The sequence below is a fragment of the Prionailurus bengalensis genome, chromosome B2 (genome assembly GCF_016509475.1).
Source record: "Prionailurus bengalensis isolate Pbe53 chromosome B2, Fcat_Pben_1.1_paternal_pri, whole genome shotgun sequence".
NCBI classification, from domain to species: Eukaryota; Metazoa; Chordata; class Mammalia; order Carnivora; family Felidae; genus Prionailurus; species Prionailurus bengalensis.
This window is the reverse complement of record NC_057349.1, coordinates 115,201,916-115,222,854: the sequence shown is the minus strand read 5'-3', so window position 1 is coordinate 115,222,854 and position 20,939 is coordinate 115,201,916. Positions and strand designations below refer to the sequence as shown.

At 37.6% G+C, this 20,939-nt stretch overlaps 1 protein-coding gene across 1 annotated transcript in view; it reads left to right on the top strand.

Annotated features, from left to right (window-relative positions):
* THEMIS (thymocyte selection associated) overlaps nt 1–20,939 on the top strand; it is a 197,931-nt gene that overhangs the window by 94,484 nt on the left and 82,508 nt on the right. The window contains exon 4 of the mRNA XM_043592288.1: nt 7,574–8,622. Within this exon, the coding sequence (XP_043448223.1) occupies nt 7,574–8,622 (1,049 nt within the window). The remainder of the gene's footprint in view (nt 1–7,573; nt 8,623–20,939) is intronic.

Here is a 20,939-nt window from a genome sequence, read left to right as displayed (position 1 = left end):
AAGATCAAGATCCTCCCATACATATTTTCAGGCCACAATGCTATGAAACTCAAAATCAACCATGAGAAAAAACTTGGAAAGACAAAAAATACCTTGAGACCAAAAACATCCTACTGAAGAATGAATTGGTTAACCAAGAAGTTAAAGAGGAAATTAAAAGGTAAATGGAAGCCAATGAAAATGATAATACCACAGCCCAAAACCTCTGGGATGCAGCAAAGACAGTCATAAGAGGGAAGTATAAAGCAATCCAGGCTTTCCTAAAGAAAGAAGAAAGGTCTCAGATACATAACCTAACCATACATCTTAAAAAGCTGGAAAAGAACAATAAATAAAACCCCCAAACAGCAGAAGATGGGAAATAATAAAGATTAGAGCAGAAATCAATACTGTCGAAATGAAAAACAAAAACAAAAAAACAGTAGAACAGATCAATGAAACCAGGAGCTGTTTATTTGAAAGAATTAACAAAATTGATACCCCCCTAGCCAGTTTGATCAAAAAGAAAAAGTAAGGGGTGCCTGAGTGGCTCAGTCAGTTAAGCTTCCGACTTCAGCTCAGGTTGTGATCTTGCTGTTTATGAGTTTGAGCTCCATGCCAGGCTCTGTGTGGACAGCTCACAGCCTGGAGCCTGCTTTGGATTCTGTCTCTCTCTCTCTCTGCCCTTCTCTCACTCACACTCTGTCTCCCTCTGTCTCTCAAAAATGAATAAATATTTTTAAAAAATTTTAAAGAAAGAAAAAGGAAAGGACCCCCCAAAATAAAATCAAGAATGAAAGAGGGAAGTTCACAACCAACACTACAGAAATACAAACAATAATAAGAGAATACTATGCACAGTTGTATGCCAATAAATTGGGCAATCTGGAAGAAATGGAAAATTTCCTAGAAACATATAAACTATCAAATCTGAAACAGGAAGAAATAGAAAATTTTAACAGACCCATAACCAGTAAGTAAATTGTATTAGCAATCAAAAATCTCCCAAAAAATAAGTCCAGGGCTGGATTGCTTTCCAGGGGAATTCTACAAAACATTTAAAGAAGAGTTAACACCTATTATTTTGAAGATGTCCCAAAAAATAGAAATTGAAGGAAAACTTCCAAACTCATTCTATGAGGCCACCATTACCTTGATTCCAAAACCAGACAAAGTCCCCACTAAAATGGAGAACTACAGACCAATTTCCCTGATGAACATGGATGCAAAAATTCTCAACAAGATACTAGCCAACCAGAACCAACAATACATTAAAAGAATTATTTACCATGATGAAGTGGGATTTATACCTGGGATTCAGGGCGGTTCAAATCCATAAATCAATCATTTTGATACATCACATTAATAAAGGACAAGAACCACATGATCCTCTCACTAGATGCAGAGAAAGTATTTGATGAGATATAGCATCCTTTCTTGATAAAAACCCTCAATAAAGTAGGGATAGAAGGATCATACCTCAAGATCATAAAAGCCATATACAAGAGACCCACTGCTAATATCATCTTCAATGGGGAAAAACAGAGCTTTCCCCTTAAAGTCAGGAACATGACTGGCATGTCCACTCTTGCCACTGTTATTCACCATATTATTGGAAGTTCTAACATTAGCAATAAGACATCACAAAGGAGTAAACAGGCATCCAAATCAGCAAGAAGTCAAATTTTCACTCCTCACAGATGACATGATACTCTATATGAAAACCAAAAAGATTCCCCCCAAAACCTGCTAGAACTGATCCATGAATTTAGCAAAGTTTCAGGGTATAAAGTCAATTCACAGAAATCAGTTACATTTCTATAAACCAATAATGAAGCAGCAGAAAGAGAAATCAAGGAATCGATCTGATTTACAATTGCACCAAAACCTGTAAGATACCTAGGAATAAACCTAACCAAAGAGGTGAAAAATCTATACACCGAAAACTATAGAAAGCTTATGAAAGAAATTGAAGACACACACAAAAAATGGAAAAATATTCCATGCTCATGGATTGGAAGAACAAATATTATTAAAATGTCGATACTACCCAAAGCAATCTACATGTTTAGTGCAATCCCTATCAAAATATCACCAGCATTCTTCACAGAGCTAGGACAAACAATCCTAAAATTTTTGTATGGAACCAAAAAAGACCCCAAATAGCCAGAGCAATCCTGAAACAGAAAACCAAAGCTGGAGGCATCATAATCCTGGACTTCAAGATGTATTGCAAAGCTATAATCATCAAGACAGTATGGTACTGGCACAAAAGCAGACACATAGATCAATGTCCAGAAATGGACCCACAAATGTGTGGCCAATTAATCTGTGACAAAGCAAGAAAGAATATCCAGTGGAAAAAAGACAGTTGCTTTGGCAAATGGTGTTGGGAAAACTGGACAGCAATGTGTTGAAGACTGAACCTGGACCACTTTCTTACACCATAAACAAAAATAAACTCAAAATAAACATAATACAAAAGCCATCAAAATTCTAGAGGAGAAAGCAGGAAAAAACCTCATTGACCTTGGCAGCATCAACTTCTTACTCAGCATGTCTCTGGAGTCAGGGGAAACCAAAGCAAAAATGAACTATTGGAACTTCATCAAGGTAAAAACTGCACAGTGAAGGAAACAATCAGCAAAACTAAAAGTAACTGACAGAATTAGAGAAGATATTTGCAAATGACATATCAGATAAAGGGTTAGTATTCAAAATTTTTAAAGAACTTATCAAACTCAACACCCAAAACAAAGAATCCAGTGAAGAAATGGGCAGAAGGCATGAATAGACACTTTTCCAAAGAAGACATCTAGACGGCTAATAGACCCGTGAAAAAATGCTCAACATCACTCATCATCAGGTGAATACAAATCAAAACTATAGTGAGATACCACTTCACATGAGTCAGAATGGCTAAAATTAACAAGTCAAGCAGCAACAACAGATGTTGGCGATCATGCAGAGAAAGGGGAACTCTTTTACCGGTGGGAATGTAAACTGGTTCAACCACTGTGGAAAACAGTATGGAGGTTCCTCAAATGATTAAAAATAGAACTACCTTTTAGTTCTACTAAAAATAGAACTACCCAGCAATTGCACTACTATGTATTTATTCAAAGGATACAGGTATGCTGTTTCAAAGGGACACATGCACCCCAATATTTATAGCAGTGCAATCAACAATAGCCAAAGTATGAAAAGAATCCAAATGTCCATCAACAGATGGATGGATAAAGAAGATGTGGTGTGTATATACAATGGAATACTACTTGGCAATCAAAAAGAATGAAATCTTGCCATTTGCAACAATATGGATGGAACTAGAGGGTATTATGCTAAGTGAAATTAGTCAGTCAGAGAAAGACAAATATATGACTACTCATATGTGGAATTTAAGATACAAAACAGATAAACATAGGGGAGGGGCAGCAAAAATAATGTAAAAACAGGGAGGGGGACACAACATAAGAGACTCTTAAGTATAGAGAAAAAACTAAGGGTTTTTGGAGGGTTTGTGGGTGGGGAGATAGCTAAATGGGCAAGGCGCATTAAAAAACACACTCGTTGGGATGAGCACTGGGTATTATACATAGGGGATAAGTCACTGGATTCTACTCCTGAAATCATTATTGCAGTATATGCTAATTAACTTGGATGTCAAATAAATAAATAAATAAATAAATAAATAAATAAATAAAACTCTGATAGAGTAAAAACTTCTTAAAAATGTCTAGAATAAGGCAGATCTTGGAAATTATTTGTGCATCTAATAAGCACCATATAGCAAAGAGTATAATGTGATACAAAAATATAAACAAAACAACTCACTGGGCCATCAAATGTGAAAACACTTTTGAGAAAAAAATAATTATAATCTTGGAAAGTAAATGGCAAAGCAATCAAACTTAGAAAAATAAAAATTTCCAATAAGTATATGAATTATTATTATTATTGTTGGGTAATAATATAGGAGGAACTAGCAATTGAAACTGCAGGGCTAGAATTGACAGAACTTACTTTTTAAAAATTTTGTAGAATAGAAGTCACAAAAAAATAAAAAAAAATTAAAGAATTTGTAGGAACAGTCACTTCTTAGGGTTTATTGTCTGGGCCTATTACACTGACATTAGACAGATTAAGTAGAGAAATGTATACAGATTTATATGTTTTATGTGACTGGGGAGCCCTCATAAAGGAATGAAGACCCCCAAAATGGCAAAACTTGAATACTTTTATATCGGTTTGAACAAAGAGAGGCAACTGTGGAAGAGTAGCTACTCTAAGAATGTGGAGAGGCTAAAGGAAGATAAGAATTATTTTAACAAGGTCTGTTTGGACAGATTTCTCTTGGCTTTAACTCCCTATAGAAGGATGATTCTTTTCTCCTAGTATAGGGAAGGCATCTTTCACATGGGGGTTTTATCACCTGTTTTCAGGAAGAAAAGGAGAGGTTAGAATACCCTTCATATATCTGCTGTTTTTCAAGTCCCTTTACCTCAAAATAATCTTTGCCAAAGTGGTATATTTTGAGGTGGCATATTCTGCCACCCTTGAATTTTAAGGATAATTTTGCTGGAGACAATACTAGGTTCATGGGCTTTTTCTTTGAATACTTTAAGTGTGTCACTCTCTTCTTGCTTGAATGGTTTCTGAAGAGAAATATGATCTAATTTTTATACTTCTTCCTTTAGAGGTAAGATTTTTTTTTCCTTCTGTCTCCTTCAGGTTTTCTCTTTTTCTTTGATTTTTCTACAGTTTGAATATAATATGCTTAGGTGTAGATTTTTTGGCATTTATCATGCTTGCTGTTCTCTAAGTCTCCTCCATTTTGGAAAATTGTCAGACATTATTACTTCAGATACTGTTCCTGTTCCTATCTCTGTTTTCCTTTTGGCATCTCCGTGGTGCACATGTTACACCTTTTGTAGTTGTCTCATGGTGCTTAGATATTATGTTCCATTTTTTTCACTCTTTTTCTTTTGCTTTTCAGTTAGAGAAGTTTCTACTAATATATCTTGAATATCTTCAAGCTCACTGATTCTTTCCTTAGCCATATCCAGTCTTCTGATGAACCCATCAAAGTCATTCTTCATATCTGTTTTTATGTTTTCAATACCTAGCAAATCCTTTTAATTCTTTCTTTCCAAAAGTTTCCATCTCTCTGCTTACCTTACCCATCTTTTTTGCCATTTTCTTTCACTAAAGCTCTTAGCATATTAATTATATTTTAAGTTCCTAGTTTGAAAATTCCAAAATCTCTGCATATCTGGTTTGGCTGTGTCTCTTCACACTGTACTGTTTGTTTGCCTTTTAATATACCTTGTAATTTTTTGTTGAAAGCTAGACGTGGTGTGTCAGATAAAAGAAACTCAGGCAAATAGGCCTTTAATGTGAGGTTTTATGATATGTGTCTTTCTCTGCCTGACTTATTTCACTTAGCATAATACCCTCCAGTTCCATTATGTTTTAAATGAAAGTACAATACCTTCTATGATGTATAGCAGGAATGTTAGTCCTAGAAATTTATTTTCCCCAATGAAATGTTATGTGGAACCCTACTTATTTACTGGATCACATCCTTTAATGCTCAATCAAAAACATTATTCTGGCAATAGTTTTTCATTTATTCAATTCATTTGTTGAGTACCTACAATGTACCAGGCACCATTTAACACATTGTGATATATTGGTCAACAAAATAATCAAAGACCCTTGTGTCCACAGTACATATAGTGCCCCAATATAGATTGGGATCTAAGTTACATTAAGGTCCCTATGTTCTGATGGATCAATTTAGAGCCCCCAGAAAGTCCTTAATGACATCTGTTCTACCAATGCTTAACTATTCCAACTTGAGAAATGGCATGAGCCTAAGATGCTGATCTAGTGATAGCTCTACAATTTTTAAACCTCATTAATTTCTAGCCAATTACTGAGATTTTAGTGTTTTTAAAATTACCTTGGGGTCCAGGGAAGCCTGTGGCAACTATCTTAAAAGTTTGGGTATGCTAAATGTTATACAATGAATTGATGAAGTTAAGAAGTGTTCTTTTAGCTGCCTTTTTATTTCTTTAAATAAAGAATCTTTACAGTTTTTACAGACCTTTATCCAATTGATAACCATTGATTTTTTTCTTTTTTCTGTTCTCTATTCAAAAAAATAATACTTTTTTATGTTGTGTCTTCAGCAACTCTGTTACACAGCATGTGCAAGTAATATGACATAAATTATAAAGTTATAGTTTCCAGAAGTTGCATAAAGTTAATAATATAAGAAGTAGTAACATAGGTAATGCTTTATAAAAGGAAATTCTGTCGTTGAAATCTGCCAACTTAATTTTTTTCCAAAAGCATTCAAGGAAGAAAGTGTATTGACAGAGGGTGGCTGGGGATATTGGGAAACATGAAAATGTTGCAAAACATTAAGTGCTAGGAAACTGTCAAGAAAATATAAGCCAAAGGGGCGCCTGGGTGGCTCAGTCGGTTAAGGGTCCGACTTTGGCTCAGGTCATGATATCACGGTTCGTGGATTCAAGCCCCACGTCAGACTCTGTGCTAGCAGCTCAGCAGCTGAGCAGGCTCAGCAGAGCCTGGAGCCTGCTTCAGATTCTGTGTCTCCCTCTCTCTCTGCCCCTCCCCCACTCACACTCTGTCTCTGCCTCTCAAAAATGAATAAACATTAAAAAAATTTAAGAAAATATGAGCCATTATAAAATCCTGTTAATAGTAACTATGTTTCTAATTCAAGACTGCTTATAACAATCTATGTGGGAGAGTGCATGGACAACAGGTAAATAATTTTAGGACAATATGTTAAGTGTCTCTGTAGTCTCAAACAAAGACTTATAGGATAGTGAATGCTTAGAGAAAGAATTAGAGATTTCTTAGTCTGCAGTTCCATATTAGGCAAGGAATACTGTGGTAAGCAGCCACCAGCTTACCTAAGGCTCCTGAATGGCTCCTCTGACTGTGACCCGTCCTATGATACTCCTTCTCTATCCAGGTGTTAATGGAACATCAGCAGAGGAAGAATAACTTTCACATTGGAAAAGGATTCCATCTTGTTGTCCACTTCCCTATATTAATCTTAAGTACCTTATATCCCATGATCTTGCAGTATTGTCCTGCAAGAGGATTGAATTTTATGTAAAGAATGTATGTCTTGGGCCTTCTACAGGAAAGGTGTTATTCAGAGTACCAAGTATACATTTACAGATGTGTGCATATATTTATGTATTTATGTTACGTATGATAAAACCAGGGAAATAATTAACACTAGAATCAGGAGAATGATTTACCCTTAGGTTGTAGTGAGGAGGATGAGATTTTGGTGAGCTTCACAGAGCTCTAAAGGACAGCTTAATTCCTGTGTTTTAAGCTGAGCAGTGAGCTTATGGCTGTTAATTTTACATATTATCTACTTCATTTTAAAATTTGAAAAAAGGAAGTCACACATACGAAATGTTATATCATGAGTATCTGATTTTTTTTTAATGGAATTTATCTGTGGCACCAAGAGAGATTCTAATAGTATCTCGGAGCAACATTTTGATGGACAAAATGTCATAGTCTTTTTTTTTTTTTTCAGTCCGAAAGGACATAGTCCGCATCCTCCCCAGTTTAGATGTTGAAGTCAAAGACATTACTGACAGTTATGATGCCAACTGGTTTCTTCAGCTATTATCTACACAAGAGCTCTTTGAAATGACCACTAAAGAGTTCCCCATAGTGGCTGAAGTCATAGAGGCACCTCAAGGAAACCAGCTGCCCAGAAGCATTTTACAGCCTGGGAAAACCGTTGTGATCCACAAAAAGTATCAGGCATCGAGGATCTTAGCTTCAGAAATTCGAAGCAATTTTCCTAAAAGGCACTTCTTGATCCCCACCAGCTATAAAGGCAAATTCAAGCGGCGACCTCGGGAGTTCCCAACTGCCTATGACCTTGAGATAGCAAAGAGCGAAAAGGAGCCTCTCCATGTGGTGGCCACCAAAGCCTTTCATCCCCCTCATGATGAGCTGTCATCTGTATCTGTCGGGGACCAGTTTCTAGTGCATCACTCACAGACGACTGAAGTCCTTTGTGAGGGAATCAAAAAAGTGGTGAATGTTCTGGCCTGTGAAAAAATCCTCAAAAAATCCTATGAGGCAGCACTGCTCCCTTTATACATGGAAGGAGGTTTTGTAGAGCTGATTCATGACAAGAAACAGTACCAGATTTCTGAGCTCTGTTCACAGTTCCACTTGCCTTTCAATGTGAAGGTATCTGTGAGAGATCTTTCCATTGACGAAGACATTTTGGCTGCTACACCAGGACTGCGGTTGGAGGAAGCCATCACAGACTCTTACCTACTCATAAGTGACTTTGCCAACCCCAAGGAGTGCTGGGAAATTCCTGTCAGCCGCTTAAATATGACTGTTCAGTTAGTTAATAGTTTTTCTAAGGACACAAAATCATTTCTAGTCAGGACTCTGGTTGAAGAGATCACTGAAGAACAATATTACATGATGCGAAGATATGAAAGCTCTTTCTCCCACCCCCCACCTCGCCCTCCCAAACATCCCGCAGTGGAGGAAACAAGGTTAACCCTGCTCACCTTGGCAGAAGACAGGGCCGTAGGTCTGCCTAAGTCTCCCAAGGTAAGGCTATGATTTTGTGATTTTTCCTCTTTAGCATTTTTCTGGAGGCACTTTATCTCAAGTCTTAGTTCTGAGTTTGTTTTTTGCTTACTTTTCTTTCTTTCATGCCGTATTTGAAATGAGCCTTTCTGGTGCACAGTAGATGAATGAACATCAACAGAGCATAAGCTGTTGCAGCATTTTGTATTTTGATGCTTAACCAGTAGATGTGACAAGAAGTTTATATTGAATTAGAAATAGCAGGGATGACATTTGGATATGATGACCCAAATTGCCGTCTCAATGGGTTTTGGTAATTAGGAATGTTTTATAAGGTGCCTCAGAAGCAAATCTCTTTTATTTTGAAAGTGCTGTTCGTTTTTTCTAGGTAGAGTTGTTTTAATACTTCATCCAGGAAATGAGCATACCATAAACTCCCTTCTTCGGGGGGGTTACCAGTAGCATGGGTCTATAACACATGTCTTCATTTTGTTTTATGTGCAGAAAGATGTAAAAATATCTTGGCAGAACTGTGTGTGAGCATATGAGCATCTGCCCACATTCTGCCTATCTGAGGATTGTAATCTTTAACAGTTCTATTGAAAAACAAAATCAATAAAATTGCAGACAGTGTGAGATCATTACAGAATCAACAACTCCATAACCATTGTAAAGATTTGGGGAGGGGTGGGGTTTCAGCTTCATTTCTACTTGAAGTCTTTGCCTCTTGAAAACTGCCTGCTGAGTGCCTGGAAAGCACTTGCCCTTACCCCATGGAGCGCAGGTCGTTCATCTGGCCGGCAGTGGTTCTGTGGCGTGTTGAAGAAGCGGTTCTGGCCTAGCAGATGTTGTGCTAGCAGCTTGGGGAAACAAAGCAATTAGTAAAACAAAGAGAGACGCTGTGTTTACTCTCTACACTCAGGAATGATAGCAGCCTCAGGCTTCAAGTATGTGGGTATGAAAATACTTTTAATTCTCCATTTCAAAGATTGCATTCTGAGTGCATGCTGGATAAATCCAGTAAGAATCTTCAAACTCATCTTCAGAAAAAGATAAAAGCAGCAGAAATTTCCTTTCCAGAAAAACAATCTTGAAAGAGTCATTTTAAATTAAATCATTGTTCCCAAATAATGTTGATTAACAGGCTGCTATTAATGTGGAGAGTATATGGCTTTTCCTGTTTCATATATTTTTATTGCTGAATGGAATGATGTGAGAGATGCGATGCTGGTCTCATTTTTAGCAGGAGGCATAATAACCCCCTTACCCCCCGATGCCCTCCCAAGATGTTCGTGACTAAGCCTCCAGAACCTATGGATATGTTGCATTAGATAGCAAAAGAGACTTTGCACATGTGCTAAAAATTAAGGACTTTGAGATGAGATTATTCTGGATTAACCACATAGGTCCAACTTAATCATGAGTTTCACCGCTTGATAAGAATATCATCTCTTTGTTTTGTTCCAATTTAAAAAGTCTAGGATTTGGGAGCACATGCCCAACTCTTGGATGAATCAGTTCATTGGCTGCCCCAACTACAGCCAAGATTGTTGGGGAAGGGAATGAGGACTGCTTGTCGCAAGTAGTAGAGATACTGGAACAGTATGTGAAGATCTGAAGATGTCCATTACTATCAGAAAGGAAGGAGTCAACAATCCTAAACTATTGGGAAGAATTCATAGAAAAAAATAGGTTAAAAGTTTTTAGAATGCCATTTCACAGAATGTCAGATGAAAATGATGTACGTGTCTTATTAGGAGAGAACCTTAAAAAACAAGTTACACATAGGTTACTGACTTGGAAAAACCTCCAGACCCCCTCCTGAGTCTCTCCTTTACTCTCACACGGCTGCCACACTCACAATACTGACACCAGATATGTGAGTGTTTCTCATACCAAGCAATTTATTGACACCAACTGGACATCCTACAACTTAACTCGATTCTGACACTATCTACCCAGAGATAGCATCAGATCCCACATGTTAAGGGCTCAGTCCCGCAAGACTGCCCCCCACTTAAGATGCTAATTGCAGGTAGTAGGTCCTCAGGTTACCTATAACTTCTGTCCGAGAAGGCTTCAAATTGGAGGTTCCCACCAGCCCCTCCTCGGGTTCAATGAATTCTCTAGTGTGGCTCAGACAACTCAGAAATACGTAGGTTTACTAGTTTGTTAAAGGATACGATAAAGGATACAGATAAACAGTCAGATGAAGAGATAAGCAGGGCAAGGTCTGGTGGGGTCTGGAAACACAGGAGCTTCTGTCCTGTATAGTTGGGATGTGCCACCCCCTTGTTAACCTGGAAGCTCTCCAAACCCCATACTTTTGGCATTTTTATGGAGGCTTCTTCACACAGGGACAATCAATTATTAACCTTATTTCCAGTCCCTCTCCCCTCTCTGGAAAATTCCAGAGTGGACAGTGGGAGAGGGGCTGAAAACTCCAAGCTTCTAATTATGTGGTGGTTTTTCTGGTGACCAACCCCCATCCAGAAACCCACTCAGGGTCACCTCATCAGAAAAAAAATATGTATATTCCTATCACCCAGGAAATTCCAGGGGATTTAGGAACTCAGTGTCAGGAACCTAAGGTAGAGACCTATTTTTATTTTCTGGTATCTCACAGTTACTAAAATAAAACTAATAGAGTCTTTGACTAAATCCTATGCCATTTACATGTAGAATTCCATATCAAGTTAATAATTTCTGACTGCTTTTCCACTGGTCAGACCTCACATGGATTCTTTTGTCTATTTCTGAGTTCCACCTCTGAAGAATATTAATTAAAGTTTATTAAACATTGAGTTGTTTGTTAAGATGTTAAAAAACCCAGCAGCCATTTTCATCTGACAAATGGTTGAGGGAACTGAGTGATAGTCTAAACTTGAATGACTTGGAGCTAGTTGATACTATTGTATACATTTAAGGAGCTACTGTGTGGCCAAGTTATCTTCCCTCTCTCTTTTTTAATGTTAATTTGTTTATTTTAAAAGAGAGAGCGCTCACGAGCTAGCATATGCGTGCAAGTGGGGGAGGCACAGAGAGAGAGGGAGAAAGAGAATCCCAAGCAAGCTCCATGCTCAGCATGGAGCTAGGTTGGGGGGCTCCATCTCACATTCAGGAGTTCATGACCTGAGCCAAAATCAGGAGTTGGATGCTCAACCCACTGAGCCACCCAGGCACCCCACATTCTCATTTTCTATCACAACGTTGGTTGCGAGTTAAAGGGAGGACAACTTTGGTGTGATATTTTGGAACAGATTTCTTGTCCCAGAAAAGGTGAAAGCAGAAGCTAGGAAAAATCCCAGGTCAGTGATGTTATCAGGACACTTCTCCTCGGTTGACAGTTTATCAGTCAGTTGAGAAGGGTCTATAATTCTTTGTTTGTAATTAGTTTCATCAATGCTAGTGTGGTAGATAAAAAACTATATTTTCTCTGAAATCACATTAAAATCAGAGGATGCTATAATTTACCTGTGCTCAGACCTACTGACCTCATTTTCAACAATTTTTTTTTCACCAGGAAGATAAAAATCTGCTTAGTGGATCATTTTTGGAATATAAACAGAAGCTCTGTCAGTTTCTGCATAATCTACTTGAAAAGTCTTGCAACCAACTATTTCTTATCATCACAGTGTCATCCTTTCATATACTTCTTTTATGTTTCCTCTGATATCTGCATTAAAGCTCTTCTATCTATGTATGCTTTTAGAAGTGAATGGTTAGAACACTTTTTATATTCCACAGACAGGAAGCAGCCATTGGAAAGAAGCCTCTAAGATTTTGAATTGCATATGGAATATTGCTTGAAACTCAGAGAATAATTTGCAAGGGCTATTCAGTGTTTAAATATTCAAACTCACTTAACTCATTAAAATACCTTATTATATATGTAGAGTATCAAATTCCTCATTATGTAACTTTACTTATGCCTTCCCAGTGGGTCATTAATTTTACTAGATCATTTCTTGCACTATTAAACAACAGGACAGACACATGTGCTATCTAAGAGTACAGGTATCCACTGTTAGTTATGAACCTACATGTTCAAAGAAGTTTAGAAATGAAGAGAATATGAGGACAGGTTACAGAAACTAGAATAAATAAAAAGAACTATTTTCCAGGGTAGGATTACAACTGTTCTGTAGCTTCAGCAATGCCTAAAATAAGAATCAATTGTAGTAGCACTTTGAGAACTGTGATACGGATATGAGCAGGGCAGGTGAGGGGTGTGTGTGTGAGGCAGGGGGTGGAGGGGTAGATCTCAATAGAGATGACAGCACATCTCAAAGCCTACGAAGTTTTACACTGAAGGAATTTATTGTTGTTTTGAAAATGTGATAGCTGTTAGGGAAAATAATGTATGGGTCTAAACAAAGGGATAAGAATATACCAAGTGACCCCTCAAAATTCCTTTTAGCCTGATGACAATGTAGACATGGTATCTTTAAGAGCTTTGCATTCAGATTCTTAATGAGATGAGAACAATATTATAAAATGACTAAATAAATGTCTGGGCTTAAAACTGTTTTCGAAATAGGAATCTTCTGGGGCAGACTCTCTTTTCCTGAGGGTTAGTTCCTATGTCAGAAATAGTTTCAGATAGTTTGAAAGAACATGTACTCACTGGGGTTTCTGCCTGTCCTGGATATATATGGCTATGACTGCTGAGTGCCACATAGGAGAAATGTAACTTCTGTATTCTGATGAAAGGGCCTATAACCACATAGAAAAACAAACCTTTGGTTGAAAGATGAGATATTCTACTCCTTCCAAGGCTGCACCTGGGACCAGAAATCTTGCATTTCACTAACTCTGTTTGGCCATTTGATGCCCAAGTGTCCACTTTGCTGCCGGAATTCCTAGATTTCTGTCAGACAAGAACACCCATAGGACACATTAAGGCAAAGAGCAAGGGAGGCAGTAATGGCAAGGTAGTGTGAATTGAGCAGAAAACAAACCCTGTACCAGAATTAGAGTGAGAGCTGAAAAAGGCAGAGGGAAGCAATCGTTTCTGGGAGGTGTAGAGAGAACACTTCACCAGCTGCTGCTGGGTGTTAAGACTCACTTCTGATCTGATGTGACAGTTAGTGGCTGAAAAAGCATTAAAGAAACCATGCTCCTAGGGTAAATCTAGATCGTTAGACAATAGTATTATATCTCCTTCTTTTATTTTTGTTAATGCAATGTGATGTAGACATTAAGAATGTTTGGATTTGTAACCACCTCTGCACTTTGAAAGATCACTATCTCTCTACTTGTGGTGTATTCTCTTGGTCTAACAGAGAAGCTGTAAGTCTGTTTCCCTATGAATAACGAAAAGTAATGTTTTAGTAGTCTTCAGACACCAAAGGCAAAGATGGTGGAAAACATGCACATAATTGAAACACTGAGATTTTAAATCTGAGAAATAAGAAAGATACAGGGAGCTTTTGATCTTCTTTTAAAAAGTTGACAAATTTGGGGCACCTGGGTGGCTCAGTCGGTTAAGCGTCCAACTTCGGCTCGGGTCATGATCTCACCGTCTGTGGGTTCGGGCTCTGCATTGGGCTCTGTGCCGACAGCTCAGAGCCTGGAACCTGCTTCCGATTCTGTGTCTCCCTCTCTCTGTGCCCCTCCCCTTCTCGTGCTCTGTCTTCTTTCTCTCTCATAAATAAATAAACATTTTTTAAAAATAAAAAAAAAATAAAAAGTTACAAATTCGGCATATTTTTAGCAGATATTTGAGCTGTCCTCAAGGTTGAGACACATAAAGATTAATACACCATGGTTTTTGAGTTACCCAAGGTCTGGAGCCTGTAAACAGCCAACTGTAGTAGGAGCAAGTGAAAAAGGTGGAAGGGGAAGGAAAAGGATGAATAAAGGAAGTGCTGAGTTGAAAATTAGCCGAACTCAAGTTCCAGCTGAATCCTTGCAGGTAGAACCCTGTGCCCAATGGGAAGTGTGGAATAGTTATAAGTTGTTTTTGTGCTTTTGGAAGTGGGAGAGTAAACAGAACTGTTAAAATTTTCCTCTGGCATAACATGTACTGTATTAATACTTCTAGCTGGAGAGCCAAAGAATGGTTTAAATGACCACTAAATGAAAACAACTCCTAAATGGCAGGCATTAGGAGACATGGCCTGATTTTAAGGAAATTTCAACCAAAATGAATGTTATCTGACTAATAATAAAATACTCATTATCTCCAGAGAGTTTATGTCCAAAGAACACTGTTTCCTTCTGGGAGACTAAAGTATACTCCTACTCGGAAATACTTGAATTGACCTAAATTTTGGCCCTCTTTGAGTTTTCAACTAACAATTTTCTCATCAGGAAAGTGAGGAAATGCTGATGAAAAACATTAGTTTTTCATCCCTCCCTCTGCTATCTGTGGGGTAAAGAACTAAAATATACCACCAAATATGTGATTGTCACATTTTCGGTATTAGTGAGTATTACTTTTTAGCTTCAAAAAAAAGTCATTTAAAAAATGTGTTCAGGGGAGCCTGGGTGGCTCAGTTAGCTGAGTGTCTGACTTCGGCTCAGGTCATGACCTCACAGCTCCTGAGTTGGAGCCCTGTGTTGGGCTCTGTGCTGACAGCTCAGAGCCTGGAGCCTGCTTTGGGTTCTGTGTCTCCTCCTCTCTCTGCCCCTCCAACACTCATTCTCTGTCTCTCAATAATAAATAAACATTAAAAAAGAAAAAGAAAAAAATGTATTTATTTTCCCAGTGGATTGGCAAAATGAGTGAATGAAATTTGTAGTAAATCATTTCATGTTAGATTTCTGGCTTTTATGAAGATTAAGAGAGTTTTCATCTTTTTAAGATGTTCATAACCTAGAAATCCCTGTTTAGAAATGGCCAGCTATAACGGAAGAATCAGTAATTTGGAATGTTCAGTGCACAGTATGTATAGAGTAAGGGCATTTGAATTGCCAATTTCCTGTAATCCTATGGGGATTCATTGATTCATTGAGTTAGGTGTGGGCTCACTAGATATTTAAGTTCTGTTCTTTGAGCTCAGTACCTTCAGTTCTGTTTTTTAATTTTTCAAAAACATATAAAGAGTAGTTGGGAAAATCTAGAGGAGGTAAGTTGGCTGCCTTTGCAGTTTTAAAAACTGATTTATCTGAGTTTTCCATTACTATATCAGTTCTGAATTTATTTTAGAATAAAAACCATACCCCGAAATAAATTGATAAGACATAAGCTATATATTTGAGCAAATAAGTTTTGCTACAACTCACAGTTTCTTGCAAGTGAACCATTACTTTTAATCTTTGGTGGTGTTTCCAGGCCTGTATAAATGAAAACATTTATGTTTTGGTTCCCAAACCAAATTTCCTGTGTAAATGTTAGGATAGAAAATGAGTATAAGAGTGCTATGAAAGCATGCATGGGGATAGGCTTCCAAAAATCAGTATTTTTTTTTAATTTGAAAAGTAGAAAACTTAAGAAAAAGATTTATCTCAATAATAGACGAGTAGTAAGTAAAAATGAACATAGAGTTTAAGAGAATAGAGGGTCCATAAAAACTCTAAAAATTAAAAGAGAAAGAAATGACTCATATTAATACATTATTTAAGGACAAATTCTCAGCCAGCCTATTATAGCACTAAGTTTTTTTATCACACTTCATCAGACTCTAACAACAATATGAACATGATGTCTTAGAAAACCTCCACCCAGTACTTAATTATCAATATACACTTCTATTAGAACAAGCGTCTTTTAGCTATTTTGTAAGATATGCCACTGTTTTTTTTTCAACGTTTTTATTTATTTTTGGGACAGAGAGAGACAGAGCATGAACGGGGGAAGGGCAGAGAGAGAGGGAGACACAGAATGGGAAACAGGCTCCAGGCTCCGAGCGATCAGCCCAGAGCCTGACTCGGGGCTCGAACTCACGGACCGTGAGATCGTGACCTGAGATATGCCACTGTTTAAGGTATTTGCCATGAACCAATTACATAGGTAATTTAAAATCTGGTGAAGAGAGGAAAAAAAATTAGAGGAAGTCCTATAAGATCAGGTCACTGACTACAAAATTAGTCAAATGGAACAAATATAAATATATCGTGGACCACAAAAATTGTATAATAAGTCTATTGTTATTTGTGTAGACACAGAATTGGAAAGGGCTGATTGTAAAATTGTGGAGTTACACAATATATAAAAAACAAGAAATACCTGTTCTCCTAGGTTAAGAGATACGAATGTGATTTTAACTTGCGATGTTAAGCTTATTTAGATAATTAAACTTTATATAACATTTGTCCTTAATGGAAAATTGTTTTTGCTTTCACATGGTTTGCAAACCTTAACTAATGTTTAAAAAGAACATGCTTACTAGTTGTGAAATAGTATAAAACCCAGAGTCATATCAATTGTGTTATACAAGGATGGAAATTGCCCTACCCAAGGTATTTTTCTCTTCATTGTCTCTTGTTCTAGCTTTTCCCCTGAGCTGGAATCCTTTCTATATGTTTCTACTCACACCAGACTCTTCTCTAGCCAAATTCTCTCCCACAGAGTTGTCAGGCATCCTGTGTTCAATAAAATATCATAAGTTCTATGATCAAAGCTGTTCAGTGTTCTGTAATTAAAATATAGTTGCCCATCACTGAGCTCTTGCTCTGTTTCTAGCATTATGCTAGGTGCTTACATGTATTATCTTATTTAATCCTTCACACAGCTTCATGAAATGGGTGCTGTTATTATCCTGTTTTGCAGATGAGGTAATTGAGGCTGAGAGGTAGGTCATGTGTCCTGCTTATCAGTGATTCTCAGATTGGCAAATTTTGTGGTCAATCCGTAGTCCTCATATTATTTTTTTTTCAATTCCAGTATAGTTAACATATAGTGTTATATTAGTTTTAGGTATACAATATAGTGATTCAACAATTCCATACATCACCCAGTGCTCATCAAGACAAGTGCATTCCTTAATCTGCTTCTTCTATTTCACTCATCCCCCCACCTACTTCCCCTCTTAATGCAATCCCTATCAGAATACCAATTGCATTTTTCACAAAACTAGAACAAAGAGTCTTAAATGTATGTGGAACTACAAATGACAACAAATAGCCAAAGCAGTCTTGAAAAAGAAATGCAAAGTTGTCAGTATCACAATTTCAGACTTAAAGCTATATTATAAAGCCGTAGTAATCAAAACAGTATGATCCTGGTGCAAAAGTAGACACATAGATCAACAGATAGAATAGAAAACCCAGAAACAAACCAACAATCATATGGTCAATGAATCTTCAACACGGGAGGAATGAATATACAATGGGAAAAAGTCTCTTCAACAAATGGTGTTGGGGAAAGCAGTCAGCTACATGCAGAAAAATGAAACTAGACCACTTTCTTACACCATACATACAAACAATATGGATTAAAGACTTACAAGTGAAACCTAAAACCATAAAAATCCTAGAAGGGAGCCAGGCAGTAATGTTTCTGACATTGGCCGTAGCAACATTTTTCTAGATGTGTGTCCCAAAGCAAGGGAAATAGAAGCAAAAATAAACTATTAGGACCACATCAAAATAAAAGATTTCTGCACAGTGACGGAAACAATCAACAAAACTAAAAGGCAACCTCCTGAATGGGAGAAGATTTTATAAATGACATATCCGATAAAGGGTTAGTATCCAAAGTCCTCGTATTATTTGAATACTAGTTGAACACTCCCTCTTTTCTGAAATCCTTTATTTTCTGGAACATCGTGGTTTTCTTATCTCGTTGTGGTTGAATTTCCTCCTGAATTTTTGACTGGCTTTCCCTCTGGTCTCCCGTAACTGTAAGTTTTTGAGTGCTTTAGAGTTTAATCCTCAGTGTCTTCTCTATACATACTCACTCTCCATATCTACACTCATCTGTACTCACAGATTCCTTATTTTATACCTATGAAATGGCTTTCAAGAGAATTAGTCATGTGTATGGATTTATTAAGAAAAACAACTGGAAATGATCTCATATTTTTCATTTAAAATCTATTTTTATGTGCTTAGATATCGTCTGCTAAGAAAAGTTCAATCTTTAGGGGTGCCTGGGTGGCTCAGTTGGTTGAGTGTCCGACTTTGGCTCAGGTCATGATCTCGTGGTCCATAGGTTCGAGCCCCACGTCGGGCTCTGTGCTGACAACTCAGAGCCTGGAGCCTGCTTCAGATTCTGTGTCTCCCTCTCTCTCTACCCCTTCCCCACTCATGCTTTGTCGCTCTGTCTCTCAAAAATGAAGAAACGTTAAAAAAATAAAAAATAAAAAAAAAAGAAAGTTGAATCTTTAAGAGATAGTAGCCTGTGACATTGTGTCTGATCTATTGTAGTTGTCAGAGGTCAGGGAAGTGATCAAGGTGAAGACAGACACTTCCTTCTGATGTTACTCTTGTAAATGTAGGTTTGTCGGGCTTGGGATTTTTTTTTAAAGTTTATTTATTTATTTTGAGAGAGAGAGAGAGAGAGAGAGAGAGAGAGAGAGAGCATGCACAAGCAGGGGAGGGGCAGAGAGAGAATCCCAAGAAGGCCCTGCAGTTTTGGTGCAAAGCCCCACACAGGGCTCCACGTGCTGTGAGATCATGACCTAAGCTGAAATCAAGTCAGAAGCTTAACTGACTGAGCCACCCAGGTGCCCTGTCATGCTTAGGATTTTTCTTTTTAATGTTCCAGTGATGGCAAAAAGCTGGAGAGTACCTTAAACTATGTGAGAGATGTTAGAATTTTGGGGAAGGCCTAAGGCCATTCCTGGCATCAGCAGAAAGCTTTTTTAGTAACAATTCAGTTTTAGCTGAAATAAACTTAAAAAGCTGGACCTCAGACTAGCACTAGAACTAGTAACTTTGGAATTTCTACATCAAGTAGGTGATAACATAAGATCCAGAAAGACTGTCAAGCCTTTTTTTCAAGGGAGAGATGAAACTAATAAAGAAAAGAGGACTAATAAGGATCAATATGTTAAAGAGTTCAAAATAATGGACATATTCTTAAGAAGCCAAGAAAAATACAACGTATATTACTGCTACATAGAGGAAAACTACAATTATATAATTGCAAGAAAAGATTGACAAGAAAGATTTAAAAATCTATTACTTTAATTGTATATTGTATGTAAAATGCTTTTAAATTATTTATATCTATAATTATTTTAAAATGTTAAAATAATGATTATTATTATAATTGTTTACACTTATTTTAGCTCCGTAGATGTAAAATCTTAATTGTGTGCCATTTGCTGTGATAAGCACTGGAGACACATTAAGAAAATGAAATACAGTATCTAAGCTCAAGAGACTTTCTGTCTAATGTATTAGATGCAGGAAAACAATTTCAGTATGAGAACTCAAGGGAAGAGTGCTATTAGTTGGAGACTACAGGAGTTTGGGGGACAATTTATTATGATCTATCAAAAATTAGGATTGAGGGGCGCCTGGGTGGCGCAGTCGGTTAAGCGGCCGACTTCAGCCAGGTCACGATCTCGCAGTCCGTGAGTTCGAGCCCGGCGTCGGGCTCTGGGCTGATGGCTCAGAGCCTGGAGCCTGTTTCCCATTCTGTGTCTCCCTCTCTCTCTGCCCCTCCCCCGTTCATGCTCTGTCTCTCTCTGTCCCAAAAATAAATAAACGTTGAAAAAAAAAAACCAATAATAATAAAAAAAAAATTAGGATTGAGATCAGAAAAGGATATTTAGATGTCCAGATTGAAGTATATCAGTTTAAACAAGTAGAATTAGTCAGATGTGCAGTGCTGTTTAGTGTGATCCAGCCAGGGGAGCATCTGATGTAGACATAACTGTATCAGGATCCTGGATAGGTTTATCATGTCTGTAGCACAGAGTAATATTATGAGGATGGAAGAGCGAAGAGGACCAGATCAGGAAAAGTGTGTCATTACCAAGTTTCTTAGCTCAGGCTTGCAAGTAGTTCAGTTCACTTCTTTAATCATTCTGTTCCAGATGAAGAATGCGACTTCTTCAATATCACCTTCTTAGGTTCCCTGCCACACTGTGCTCTCTCAGTGCTCGGGGCTCAGTCTGTATGTTACTTGATCTCTCCTTTACCTGGTTCAGCCATCAGACAATTGCATGACTATGGACCCCTCTCTCCCTGGCTAATTTCGTAAAGATTACCTCTATGTTCTTGGGGACTCCACCCATAATCCCTTATCTTTCAAACTTTTAGTCATTTCTTCCTTTCTTTGGATTTTGCTAAGAGGTACTGTTCCTTGTTTTGTTTTGTTTTCTGTACTTCCACTCCTTTGACCATAGACCCTGGTGCCCCATTAAGCCCACAGTTAAAACATTAGCACGTGAAACAAGCTAGTTCCCATATTCACCTCACCCTCCTAAAAAAAAATACTA